The sequence below is a fragment of the Pelodiscus sinensis genome, chromosome 24 (genome assembly GCF_049634645.1).
Source record: "Pelodiscus sinensis isolate JC-2024 chromosome 24, ASM4963464v1, whole genome shotgun sequence".
NCBI classification, from domain to species: Eukaryota; Metazoa; Chordata; order Testudines; family Trionychidae; genus Pelodiscus; species Pelodiscus sinensis.
Genome location: NC_134734.1, coordinates 5,318,886 through 5,330,274, shown reverse-complemented (window position 1 = coordinate 5,330,274; position 11,389 = coordinate 5,318,886). Strand labels below are relative to the sequence as shown.

The window sequence follows — 11,389 nt, the reverse complement described above, 5'->3', positions numbered from 1 at the left end:
CAAAACGCTAATTCGAACTAGTTTTTAGTTCTAGACGCGTTAGTTCGAATTAGCGCTGTAGTGTAGACATACCCTGGACACCTCCTTGCAGGTGTATCCTCACTACAAGCACCTTTACAGGGGCCTGAGCACTCTCCTCATGGTCAGGCAGGCATCAAGCACTAGCTGGTCTGTGCCCATCATTTCAGGCCATGCCAGTGTCACCTCCGTGCCCAGGGCCCCTGGATACTCCCCCCACTTCAATGGGGATGACGTGACGATTGTTCCTTGGGGCCTGTCCCACACTCACATGGCAGATTGGATACAGCCGCTCCAGGACTGGCGCTTCGCCCTCCCCAGCTGACCTGCCCTGCCAGTGTCCTCCCCTGGCACGGTCCTGTCAACTGCACCCACACCCCCCTCGGGCCAGGGGTGCCTCCTCAGGGGGAGCTCCCAGGCAGATGATACTCTCAGGGCCCAGCCTGGCTGCCATTTCCTTCACCCTCTGGCACTGCGCCACCTTGTGTCCCTTTTGACCACAGAAATTACAGGGTCAGTCTGGGGTGTGAATTGGGGCTCCCAGCGAGCAGCTCCCACCGGTCACTCTCCTCAAGCTGAGCCACCAGCTGCTCCTTAGTGAGCCCCCCACACCCTGCCCCTCCTTCTGCACAGACGTGCCAAGTCGCTCTTATGGGTTTGGCACAGGCCGTTTCCTCACTGGCTCCTTCAACCTCATGGAGGCTCTGAGCACTGCCCCACCCACAGGCGCTGCCCCTGCACCTCCCAATGGCCACGGTGCCTAGCACAGAAGGCAGGGCCAGGGCACAGAGTCACCTGACTGCACCTTTCTTAGGGCTGTGGTCACCAGCTGGTCGATCGTGAGGCGTTCGCCCCCCCCCCCCCACCATTTATCCCCCACCTCCCATTTTCCCCTCACCCCGGAGAAGTCCCACTAACTACCTCCTGCGTAGTGCCAGCTTCCCGAGGGGTGGACGGAAGTCCTGCCTGCACTTTGTGCCACTTCCAGGGGTTCCGGCAATGCGCTGGCTGCTCCCCTCCCTCAGCTCTGTGGTGTCGGCCCTGGAGGAGTGTGGCGGCTTCCCTGCACCACAGGAGGGGCGAGTCGAGCGCAGGGGTTTCCCGGTGCTGCGGGAGCGGGGGTCGGTCCCTGGGTTTGGCCCCAGGGTAGGCGTGCGCGGGGGTTTGGCTGCGTCACAGGAGGCACACGCCAGTCCCAGAGGAAGCACGCGCCGGCTTCCCTCGATGGGGGGGGGGAATCCTGGGAGGAGGCGGGTGTAGGGGACTCTCTGTCCCCACTGCCCCTCTGTTCCCTATCTCCAGCCCCCACTTCCCAGCCCCCTGTTCCCTCTCCCCACTCCCCAGCCTCAGAAACCTGTCCCCACTGGCACCCAATCCCCGGCCTCAGAAACCTGTGCCCACTGGCAGCATGTCCCCACTTCCCTCTCCCCACTCCTCTGTTCCCTCTCTCCACTCCCTAGCCACAGAACTCTGTCCCCACTGGTACCTTGTCCCCTGCCGAAGCTCCCACTAGCACCCTTCCCCAGTACTATGTCCCCTGCTCCCACCAACACAGCTGGGGCCACATTAGTGAAGCTTGGTGTGGGGGGGGATTGGAGGAGCGTTTTTTTACATCTCACTTGTGTGGCCCCAACTGACTTTTCTGTGGGTCAGTGACCCCTGACTCAAAGCAGGTTCCCCGCCCTGCTCAGAAACAGACAATGCAGAAACTTTTTGGCTGTGTCTAGACTGGCCAGTTTTTCCAGAAAAACAGCCGCTTTTCCGGAAAAACTTGCCAGCTGTCTACACTGGCCGCTTGAATTTCCACAAAAGCACTGACGATCTCATGTAAGATTCTCAGTGATCTTACGGAAATACTATGCTGCTCCCGTTCAGGCAAAAGTCCTTTTGCTCAAAACTTTTGCGCAAAAGGGCCTGTGTAGACAGCGCAGATTTGTTTTCCGCAAAAAAGCCCCAATCGCAAAAATGGCGATTGGGGCTTTTTTGCGGAAAAGCGCGTCTAGATTGGCCATGGACGCTTTTCTGCAAAAAGTGCTTTCACGGAAAAGAGTCTGTGCCAATCTAGACGCTCTGTTCTGAAAATGCTTTTCCGTTAAAAGCATTTCAGGAAAATCATGCCAGTCTAGACGTAGCCTACATGTTTGACATAGTATTTTATTTGAAAATGAAGCCTGGCCAACAAACCCCCAATTGGGGCCAAGCCCCCATCTGGCCACAGCATCATAACACTCCTGCACTCCCCTTTCCCCCAGACCCTACAACTGAGCCTATTATACACTGGAACCCCCTGCCTTGAGCCCCTCACATACCAACCCAAACTCCTGAACCCTCACACCCAGAAGTGTGTGGCTTGCTTAGTACCCTAACCCTACATCTGACCCCAACACTGCCCGGCCTGGAGCCCCCTCCCTGAGCCAGTGTCCCCTTCTCCACCTTCTCCTGCATCCAGATTTCCCCCCAGAGCTTGCACCGCTCACCCCTTCCCACACCCAAATCCCTCAGTCCCACCCCGGTGCCCACACATCCTGTCTCAACCCAGCGAGGGTACGGCCAGACTGCAGGAGTTTTTCAGAATTCCAGAAAAACTCTTCTGCATCCAGGGATGCGTTTGTTCTTCTGCTTCTTTTAGTGGAAGAGCAAATATGATCTTTCGGTCACCCCCATATTCCTCTTTCCACAGGAATAAAGGGGGTGCCAAAAGAAGGGGGGGGGTTCTGATATTTGGCCCAGTCTAGACAGGCCACATGTTGGGAAAACCTCTTCCTACAGAAGAACCGGGGGCAAAGCAGCAGCCTAAGGGCTGGGGACAGCAAGGGATGGAGAGGAGAATAGAGGGGGCGGGGCTTCAAGGAGGGGGCGGGGCGGTAGATCTTGGCTGGGTGCAAAGGTCGGAGACCGCTGGTCTGGGAGCTGCTGCTGGGGCTCCGTCTAGCAACCCGCCCTGGCGCTGTGGGTGCAGCGCCTGCCCCTCCCCCTCAGACTCAAGTGACGGGGGAGCGAGGGCAGCGGCGTCAGGGGGGTTACTGAGCATGCGCGGTCCGACAGGGCTCGGTGCCCATGCTGTCCGCGGCCTGTCGGCGGGGGCGGGGACTACAACTCCCAGCGTGCCGCGCGGCGGGGGCGGGGCGGCAGGCGGGAGAGGGAAGATGGCCGAGTACCTGGCCTCCATCTTCGGCACCGAGAAAGACAAGTGAGTGTGGGGGTCAAAGGTCAGATGCACAGGCCGCCTGGGTTCTCGGGGGGCAGGACTCCTGGGTTGTCTGGCGGGGGGAGGGGGCAGGACTCCTGGGGTATCTGGCGGGGGGGAGGGGCAGGACTCCTGGGTTCTCTGGCGGGGGGGAGGGGCAGGACTCCTGGGTTCTCTGGCGGGGGGAGGGGGCAGGACTCCTGGGTTCTCTGGCGGGGGGGGGAGGGGCAGGACTCCTGGGTTCTCTGGCGGGGGGGGGAGGGGCAGGACTCCTGGGTTCTCTGGCGGGGGGGGGAGGGGCAGGACTCCTGGGTTCTCTGGCGGGGGGAGGGGGCAGGACTCCTGGGGTATCTGGCGGGGAGAGGGGGCAGGACTCCTGGGTTCTCTGGCGGGGGGAGGGGGCAGGACTCCTGGGGTATCTGGCGGGGGGGGGAGGGGCAGGACTCCTGGGTTCTCTGGCGGGGGGGGGAGGGGCAGGACTCCTGGGTTCTCTGGACGGGGGGGAGGGGCAGGACTCCTGGGTTCTCTGGACGGGGGGGGGGGGAGGGGCAGGACTCCTGGGGTATCTGGCGGGGGGGAGGGGCAGGACTCCTGGGTTCTCTGGCGGGGGGGGAGGGGCAGGACTCCTGGGTTCTCTGGCGGGGGGGGAGGGGCAGGACTCCTGGGGTATCTGGCGGGGGGGGAGGGGCAGGACTCCTGGGTTCTCTGGCGGGGGGGGAGGGGCAGGACTCCTGGGTTCTCTGGCGGGGGGGGAGGGGCAGGACTCCTGGGTTCTCTGGCGGGGGGAGGAGGCAGGACTCCTGGGGTATCTGGCGGGGGGGGAAGGGGCAGGACTCCTGGGTTCTCTGGCGGGGGGGGGGAAGGGCCGGACTCCTGGGTTCTCTGGACGGGGGGGGGGAGGGGCAGGACTCCTGGGTTGTCTGGCGGGGGGGGGGAGGGGCAGGACTCCTGGGTTGTCTGGCGGGGGGAGGGAGCAGGACTCCTGGGGTATCTGGCGGGGGGGAGGGGCAGGACTCCTGGGTTCTCTGGCGGGGGGGAGGGGCAGGACTCCTGGGTTCTCTGGCGGGGGGGGAGGGGCAGGACTCCTGGGTTCTCTGGCGGGGGGAGGGGGCAGGACTCCTGGGGTATCTGGCGGGGGGAGGGGGCAGGACTCCTGGGGTATCTGGCGGGGGGGAGGGGCAGGACTCCTGGGTTCTCTGGCGGGGGGGGGAGGGGCAGGACTCCTGGGTTCTCTGGCGGGGGGAGGGGGCAGGACTCCTGGGTTCTCTGGCGGGGGGAGGGGGCAGGACTCCTGGGTTCTCTGGCGGGGGGGGAGGGGGCAGGACTCCTGGGTTCTCTGGCAGGGGGAGGGGGCAGGACTCCTGGGGTATCTGGCGGGGGGGAGGGGCAGGACTCCTGGGGTATCTGGCGGGGGGGAGGGGCAGGACTCCTGGGTTCTCTGGCGGGGGGGGGGAGGGGCAGGACTCCTGGGTTCTCTGGCGGGGGGAGGGGGCAGGACTCCTGGGGTATCTGGCGGGGGGGGAAGGGGCAGGACTCCTGGGTTCTCTGGCGGGGGGGGGAAGGGCCGGACTCCTGGGTTCTCTGGACGGGGGGGGAGGGGCAGGACTCCTGGGTTCTCTGGCGGGGGGGGGGGAGGGGCAGGACTCCTGGGGTATCTGGCGGGGGGGAGGGGCAGGACTCCTGGGTTCTCTGGCGGGGGGAGGGGGCAGGACTCCTGGGTTCTCTGGCGGGGGGGAGGGGCAGGACTCCTGGGTTCTCTGGATGGGGGGGGCAGGACTCCTGGGTTCTCTGGCGGGGGGAGGGGGCAGGACTCCTGGGGTATCTGGCGGGGGGGGAGGGGGCAGGACTCCTGGGTTCTCTGGCGGGGGGAGGGGGCAGGACTCCTGGGGTATCTGGACGGGGGGAGGGGCAGGACTCCTGGGGTCTCTGGCCGCGGGGGGCAGGACTTGGGTCCCAGGCAGTCTGGGGGCCCCTCGCTCACTAAACGTCTCTGGCCCTTTTCCAGGGTTAACTGCTCTTTTTACTTTAAGATCGGGGCTTGTCGCCATGGAGACAGGTGTTCCCGCCTCCACAACAGACCCACCTTCAGCCAGGTGAGCTGGGGGGGGCTCCCGGGCACAGAGTTGGGGAGAGGGGATCAGGATGTGACCACTTGTGGGGCGGGGCAGCTGGGGAACACGGACACCTCACTGTGTCTGCATCTCCGTTGTAGACCATCGTGCTGCTGAATCTGTACCGGAACCCCCAGAATACGGCCCAGTCGGCAGATGGCTCGCACTGTGAGTACCGGATATCCCAGTCCCTCCGGGCATGGGGACTGTCTGAGGAAGTGCACAGCCCCCCCGCCTTCCTTTCCCTTAACGCCTCAGTAGGCCCTCTGTTTGCCTACACGGGCCTGGCCACCACTCTCCTTGTGAGGAAGTTCACAGCTTCTGCCAACATCCCCGGCTCCTGGTGGGAGGAGGCCCAGCAGTGTAGTGTGCAGCTAGCCCGTTGTCCGACAGCAGGGTGTTTGTCTCTTCTCCAGGCCACGTCAGTGATGTGGAAGTGCAGGAGCATTATGACAATTTCTTTGAGGTAAGTCACTGCAGGTGGACTGGGAATAGAACACGGGTCCTGGCTCGTTACTAAGCAACTGTTCCCCAGCTGCCTCCCAGAACCAGGTGACCTGTTCCTGGGCAGTGTTATATGTGTCTGTTGCCCGCTACCCTGCCCCAGAGGTGGCTGCTCCCAGGCCTGGGTGACACGTTCCCGGGCAGTGTTGTATACAGCTGTTCCCCACTACCTTGCCTAGGGCCTAGTGAGCCACCTCGTGCGCTGTTACTGGCTCTCTACCTCATGAACCCTTGTTCTGTCCTTGCGCCAGGAGGTCTTCACGGAGCTGGAGGAGAAGTACGGAGAGATCGAGGAGATGAACATTTGTGACAACCTCGGGGACCACCTGGTTGGCAATGTCTATGTCAAGGTAACACCCAGCTCCCCACCCCTACCCTGAGCCAGCCAGTGCCTGCCCTGAGGCTGGATCGGGGCAGGCACCCCCAGCAGGCTGTCTTGACTCTCGTCCCTTGCCAGTTCCGACGGGAGGAGGATGCCGAGCGAGCCGTGGGGGAGCTGAACAATCGCTGGTTCAATGGCCAGGCTGTGCGGGCCGAGCTGTCCCCAGTCACCGACTTCCGCGAGTCCTGCTGCCGCCAGTACGAGATGGGGTAAGTGACCAGGCACGGGACTGGCTCCTCTGGGACTCTGCCTTCATTTAGCCCGCGGGGATCCCATCTCCTGGCCAGTACATGCTGAGCACGCAGGCCCCATGATCCCTTGGGGTCACCTCTCCCCGGGAAGATACCTGCCAGTCACCCCAGCTTTGAGTCTCTCCCCCCCCCCCCCCCCCTCTGGCCGGTACACACCAGATGCCCTGGCCCCGTTAGCCCTGTGGGGACCTCCCCTCCCCAGAAAATACCTGCTGGGTCCCTAGGCCCCATTAATCCTTGGGGATCCCCCTCCCTGGGCAGGTACCCCCCAAGCACCCTGTTCACCCTTCAGGGTCAGTGCCCCTAACCAGTACCAGCCGCCACAAGGTTCCAACCATCCCCCCCTTGTTCTCTGCCCCCAGGGAGTGCACGCGTGGGGGGTTCTGCAACTTCATGCACCTGCGGCCCATCTCCCGGGAGCTGCGCCGACAGCTATACGGGCGCAGCCGGCGGCGGTGAGTGGGGGGCAAGGGGCAGCTGCTCTCCTGGTGCAGGGGTCTTGGGGGCTAGGTAGGGAGGTCCCTGGGCTGTACACATGGGGTACTGGAGCAGAATGGCTGGCAGGTGTTGGGGAGGTACAGGGACTGAGGGGCAATGCCCCAAGGGGGAGATCAGGAGGGAAGAGAGGTAATTCAGGAACCTATGGGGTGAATGAGGAGCACAGCACCCCCTGAGGGGGCTGAGGGAGCTCCAGGGGCCGGGTTTGGGAAGGTTACACAGCATCTACTGGGGTCAGGCCGTGGCCCTGCTGACTCTGCTCTTTCCCCTAGGGCCCCGTCCCCCGCACGCTCCCACGACCGGCCCCGTGGCAGGAAACGACAGTGCTCACCCGACCATCGCTACGGCCGATTCTGACCCCTCCCTGGGCTCCCTGGCTCAGCCTCCCGACCTGCTACTGACCTGGCGAGGGTGCGACGGCTGGAGCCCCCAGACAAGGCCCCCCTCTCTTTACATTCTGCTAGTCTAACCCTGCAGAGCCCGAGATTATATGGGGGAAGGGCGGAGGGGACTCTCCCCAGCTGTGGGGTTGGCAGGACCCAGGCATTGGGGGACCGCTGGTCTGAATTTGGCCCCCGCCCCCGTGCGAGCTGGAATGATCAGAGCTGGAATAAACTAGCCATGGCCCCACCCTGTCTCGTTCACTCTGCGGGCAGCATGAAGTGGGATCACGCTGACGGGCTGGCAGGAGGGGCGCCGTGCTCTGGGGGAGGGCAGGGTACCAGTAGTGACACTGCTGGGGGGAGCCGGCAGGGGGCTTGGCAGAGGGTGTTGGACAGTGGGGTGAGGTCGTGGCGGGGGGGTGCCATGCTGCAGAAGGTGGGGAGAAGGGGACCGTTGTACTGCAGGGAGCGGAGGGGGGAGCTGTGCCGCATGGCAGCAGGCACCATGCTACAGGGAGTGGGATGGGGGGGCCACGCTGCAGGGCTAGAGGCAAGGGACTGGCAGGAGGTGCCGTGCCATGGGGAACAGGCACATGTCTGGTTGGGGGCAAGGGAGCAGCAGGGGTACCATGCCATGGGGTAGGGGAGCAGACCAGCAGGAGGGGCTGAGCAGGGCGGGAACCCAGCAGGGGGCACTGCTCCATGGGGCAGGGGAGCAGGGCAGGGGGCCAGCAGGAGGGGACGTGCTGCGGGGCAGGGGAGTGGGGCAGGGAGTCAGCAGGAGGGGACATGCTGAGGGGCAGGGGGCACCGCACCGTGGAGAAGGGGAGAGGGGCAGGGGGCCAGCAGGAGGGGACGCGCTGCAGGACGGGGCACCGCACCGTGGGGCAGGGAGAGCCGTGCTGCAGGGAGCACAGGAGGGGAACTGACTCTTGTTTTGCTTTTCTCCTGTCGAGTTCCCTTCCCGACGGGAGGTTCGGTCCCCGTGTCGGCTGGCAGCTACTTCCAGCCTTCTTGCCAGCCGGGGGGCTCCTTGTGGCTAAGCAGGCCACTGCCCGTCTTCGCGCCCAGCCCTAGAGCAGCCCAACCAATCAGTGTCTTCACTGTGACTTTTCAAAGAAGCTGCCGACCTGGGCCCGCTGCGTACCCTCGTTTCTGCGGCCCGGCTGCCAAGCACAGCTCCGGAGTGATGCCCCGCCCAGCCCCCCCAGGGATTCTGTCCCCCAGAACCACCCTTCCATAGGCAGCCGCCAGAAGTGGCGCAAACCCTTTGGCCTTTAAAGCACCCTACTGCAGTAGGATCCGCACTGTGGTGGCAGGGCTGACCTGAGGTGCAGCGAGGCAGCTAATTACAACCCAGCGCTTCCTCCCAGCAGCTGGTCACACGGCTCTGTCCCGCACGCGCCCACCCGCGCAGCGCCCCGCCCCGAGCCGTACTCTGCAGTTAGCTCCCCCTGAGTCCGGAACAAAGGAACACACCAGTGTCCCCAGGGAGTCCCCGGCGGCCCTTGGGCTTGGCTGGCCGGCCTGACGTCTCGGGGTCACCATGCCAGTCTGTCACTGCAGAAGCAGCGAGGAGTCCTGTGGCGCTTTGGAGATTCATTTGGGCATCAGCAGTCGTGGGTAAAACCCACTTTGGCAGAAGCATTGCTGGCTGGATCCTAGTGCTCAGTGACTCCACTGTCAGTGACCCCGCAGGAATCCCCCTCTCCGGGCTGGTACCTGCTGGGCGCCCAGCCCCCGGGGAGCACAGCTCAGACACCTGAAATTCACCACGTTCAGGCAGGGACAGATCAGCTCTCCCGAGGGCTGCTGTACCCAAGTCTATTTCCTAATTTAAAATGATCACGTGGGAGGAGGGGGAGGGAAGCTCTGGGGGAGGGAGGGAAGGGCAAAACTGAGGGGTTCAGGTTGTGGGAGGGGGCTCTAGGGTGGGGCAGTGGGGTGAGGGTGCAGGCTCTGGGGTGCAGTTGGGGTGAGAGGGATGAAGCACAGGGGGGACTTAGGGTGGGGGAGGGGCTCTGGGAGGGAGGGTGAGGGTATGGGGGGCTGGGTTTGGGGTGCAGAGCATTTAGGCAGCTCGTGGTCAGTGGCCCAGTGGGACTAAAGCAGCTCCCAGAAGCAGCCCCAGGGGGGCTCTGTAAGCAGCTGCCTTTGCCTGGGGCACTGCCCCAGCAGCTCCCATTGGCTGTGCTCCCAGCCAATGGGAGCTGCGGGGGTGGCGCCTGCAGGCGAGGGCAGCATGCGGAGCTTCCCTGGTCGTGGTCAGCGCCCAGAGCTCCAGCCCGGCGGAGGGGACCTGAGGCTCAGGGCTTGCTGTGGGCCAGATGGAGTTAGGCCAGGGGCTCTCACCCCGGCCAGAGATTTATTTTGAGGGGCCCCGCCTGGCCCTGAGCCCCGGGGTGCAGCCCCTGTAGCCCGTCTGGTGCCAGGCCTGTCAGTGCTGAGTGGTTGGGGGCCACAGGCTGTCTGGAGGGCTCCCCAGGAGCTGCAGCCGTTCCGGCCTTGCCCCGCCCAGCTGCGCGCAGCCCCAAAGCCCAGGCTGCAGCTTCCTGCAGGCCAATGGGAAAGGGGCTCACAGCTGGGAGTCACCATCGGACCTGAACAGCGACTCGGGCCGTGAGCTGTCAGGCTGGGCAGGTGCACCCGCCCGATCTCCAGTCACCCAGCCGTGGGCAGGTCTAGGGACAGGGCCTGCTTGCTGAGTTCCTCTCGGTATCTCACATGGATGCACACACGTGTACCTGTGTGTACACACTCTCCCCTCCCCCCCCCCCCCCCCAGCTCCTGCTCCAGTGCCCATCTCTGCAAAGCCGGGGCCAGGAGCACTGGGAGTGCCAGAAGGGGTGTAGGGCTGGGGAGGCTTCCCGAGCAGGCAGCTCAGTCCCTTCCACAGGCTCTGGGACACACTGGCCCGTCACACTCCCGCCCCACACATCTGGCTGGACGCCCTGTGTGCACGCTCCTCGCTGTGCGTTTCTTCTTCCCCAGAGGGTTAATTGAGGGGCCTGCTCTGTGCAGGTCGGTTTCAACTTCATTTCTCTTCTGTGTTTTTCAGGGGTAGCTGAGTTAGTCTGTTACAGAAAAAACAGCAAGCAAATGGTCTGGTAGCACTTTATAGATTAACAAAACATGAGGGCTGTGTCTAGACTGGCATGATTTGCGGAAAAACTTGCCAGCTGTCTACACTGGCCGCTTGAATTTCCGGAAAAGCACTGTCAATCTCCTGTAAAATCATCAGTGCTTTTCCGGAAATACTATGCTGCTCCCATTCGGGCAAAAGTCTGTTTCTGAAGGACTTTTGCGCGAAAGGGACAGTGTAGACAGCACAGTGCTGTTTTCCGCAAAAAAGCCCCGATGGCGAAAATGGCGATCGGTGCTTTTTTGCGGAAAACCATGTCTAGATTGGCCACAGACGCTTTTCCGTAAAAAGTGCTTTTGCGGAAAAGCATCCTGACAATCTAGACGCGATTTTTCCGAAAATGCTTTTAACGGAAAACTTTTCAATTAAAAGCATTTTCAGAAAATCATGCCCGTGTAGCCGTGGCCGTAGATGGTGGTATGAGCTTTTGTGGGCACAGCCCGCTTCTTCAGATGACTGGAGTTCTGACTAGTGGATAAGAAAACTTGAAATAAATAGGAGAAGGGAAGGGGGGGGGGAAGAAAGATGCTCTGTCGCCCACCCCCCTACCTCTATAATCAGGAGAAACAAAACAACAAATGGTCTGGTAGAACTTCATAGACTAACAAAACCTGTAGATGGGATCATGAGCAAGCTTGGAATTACAGTACATATGCAAATTCAATTCAATTACTAATAGACTTAATTAAGATATGGCATGGTGGACCTTTTATCACGGAAGGTGCTAACAGCTTTCTGAATGGAATCCTTCCTGCCTTACCAATTTATCTACTGACTATGATCTTTATCTGCTCAGGTTTAGCACCCTTTCTCCTGATACTTTATAGCTACGTCTACATTGGCATGATCTTGCGCAAATACTCTTTAACACAAGAGTTCTTGTGTTAAAGTATTTGCGCAAGAGATGTGCTTT

At 62.3% G+C, this 11,389-nt stretch overlaps 1 protein-coding gene across 1 annotated transcript; it reads left to right on the top strand.

Moving 5' to 3' along the window:
* The first annotated feature begins 3,061 nt into the window (after positions 1-3,061).
* U2AF1L4 (U2 small nuclear RNA auxiliary factor 1 like 4) lies at positions 3,062-7,581 on the top strand. The gene is made up of 8 exons (XM_075907810.1): positions 3,062-3,208; positions 5,211-5,298; positions 5,418-5,484; positions 5,733-5,782; positions 6,072-6,170; positions 6,278-6,411; positions 6,816-6,908; positions 7,224-7,581. The coding sequence occupies exons 1-8, from the start codon at positions 3,165-3,167 to the stop codon at positions 7,306-7,308; spliced, it is 660 nt and encodes a 219-aa protein (XP_075763925.1). The 5' UTR covers positions 3,062-3,164; the 3' UTR covers positions 7,309-7,581.
* The last annotated feature ends 3,808 nt before the right edge of the window (positions 7,582-11,389 follow it).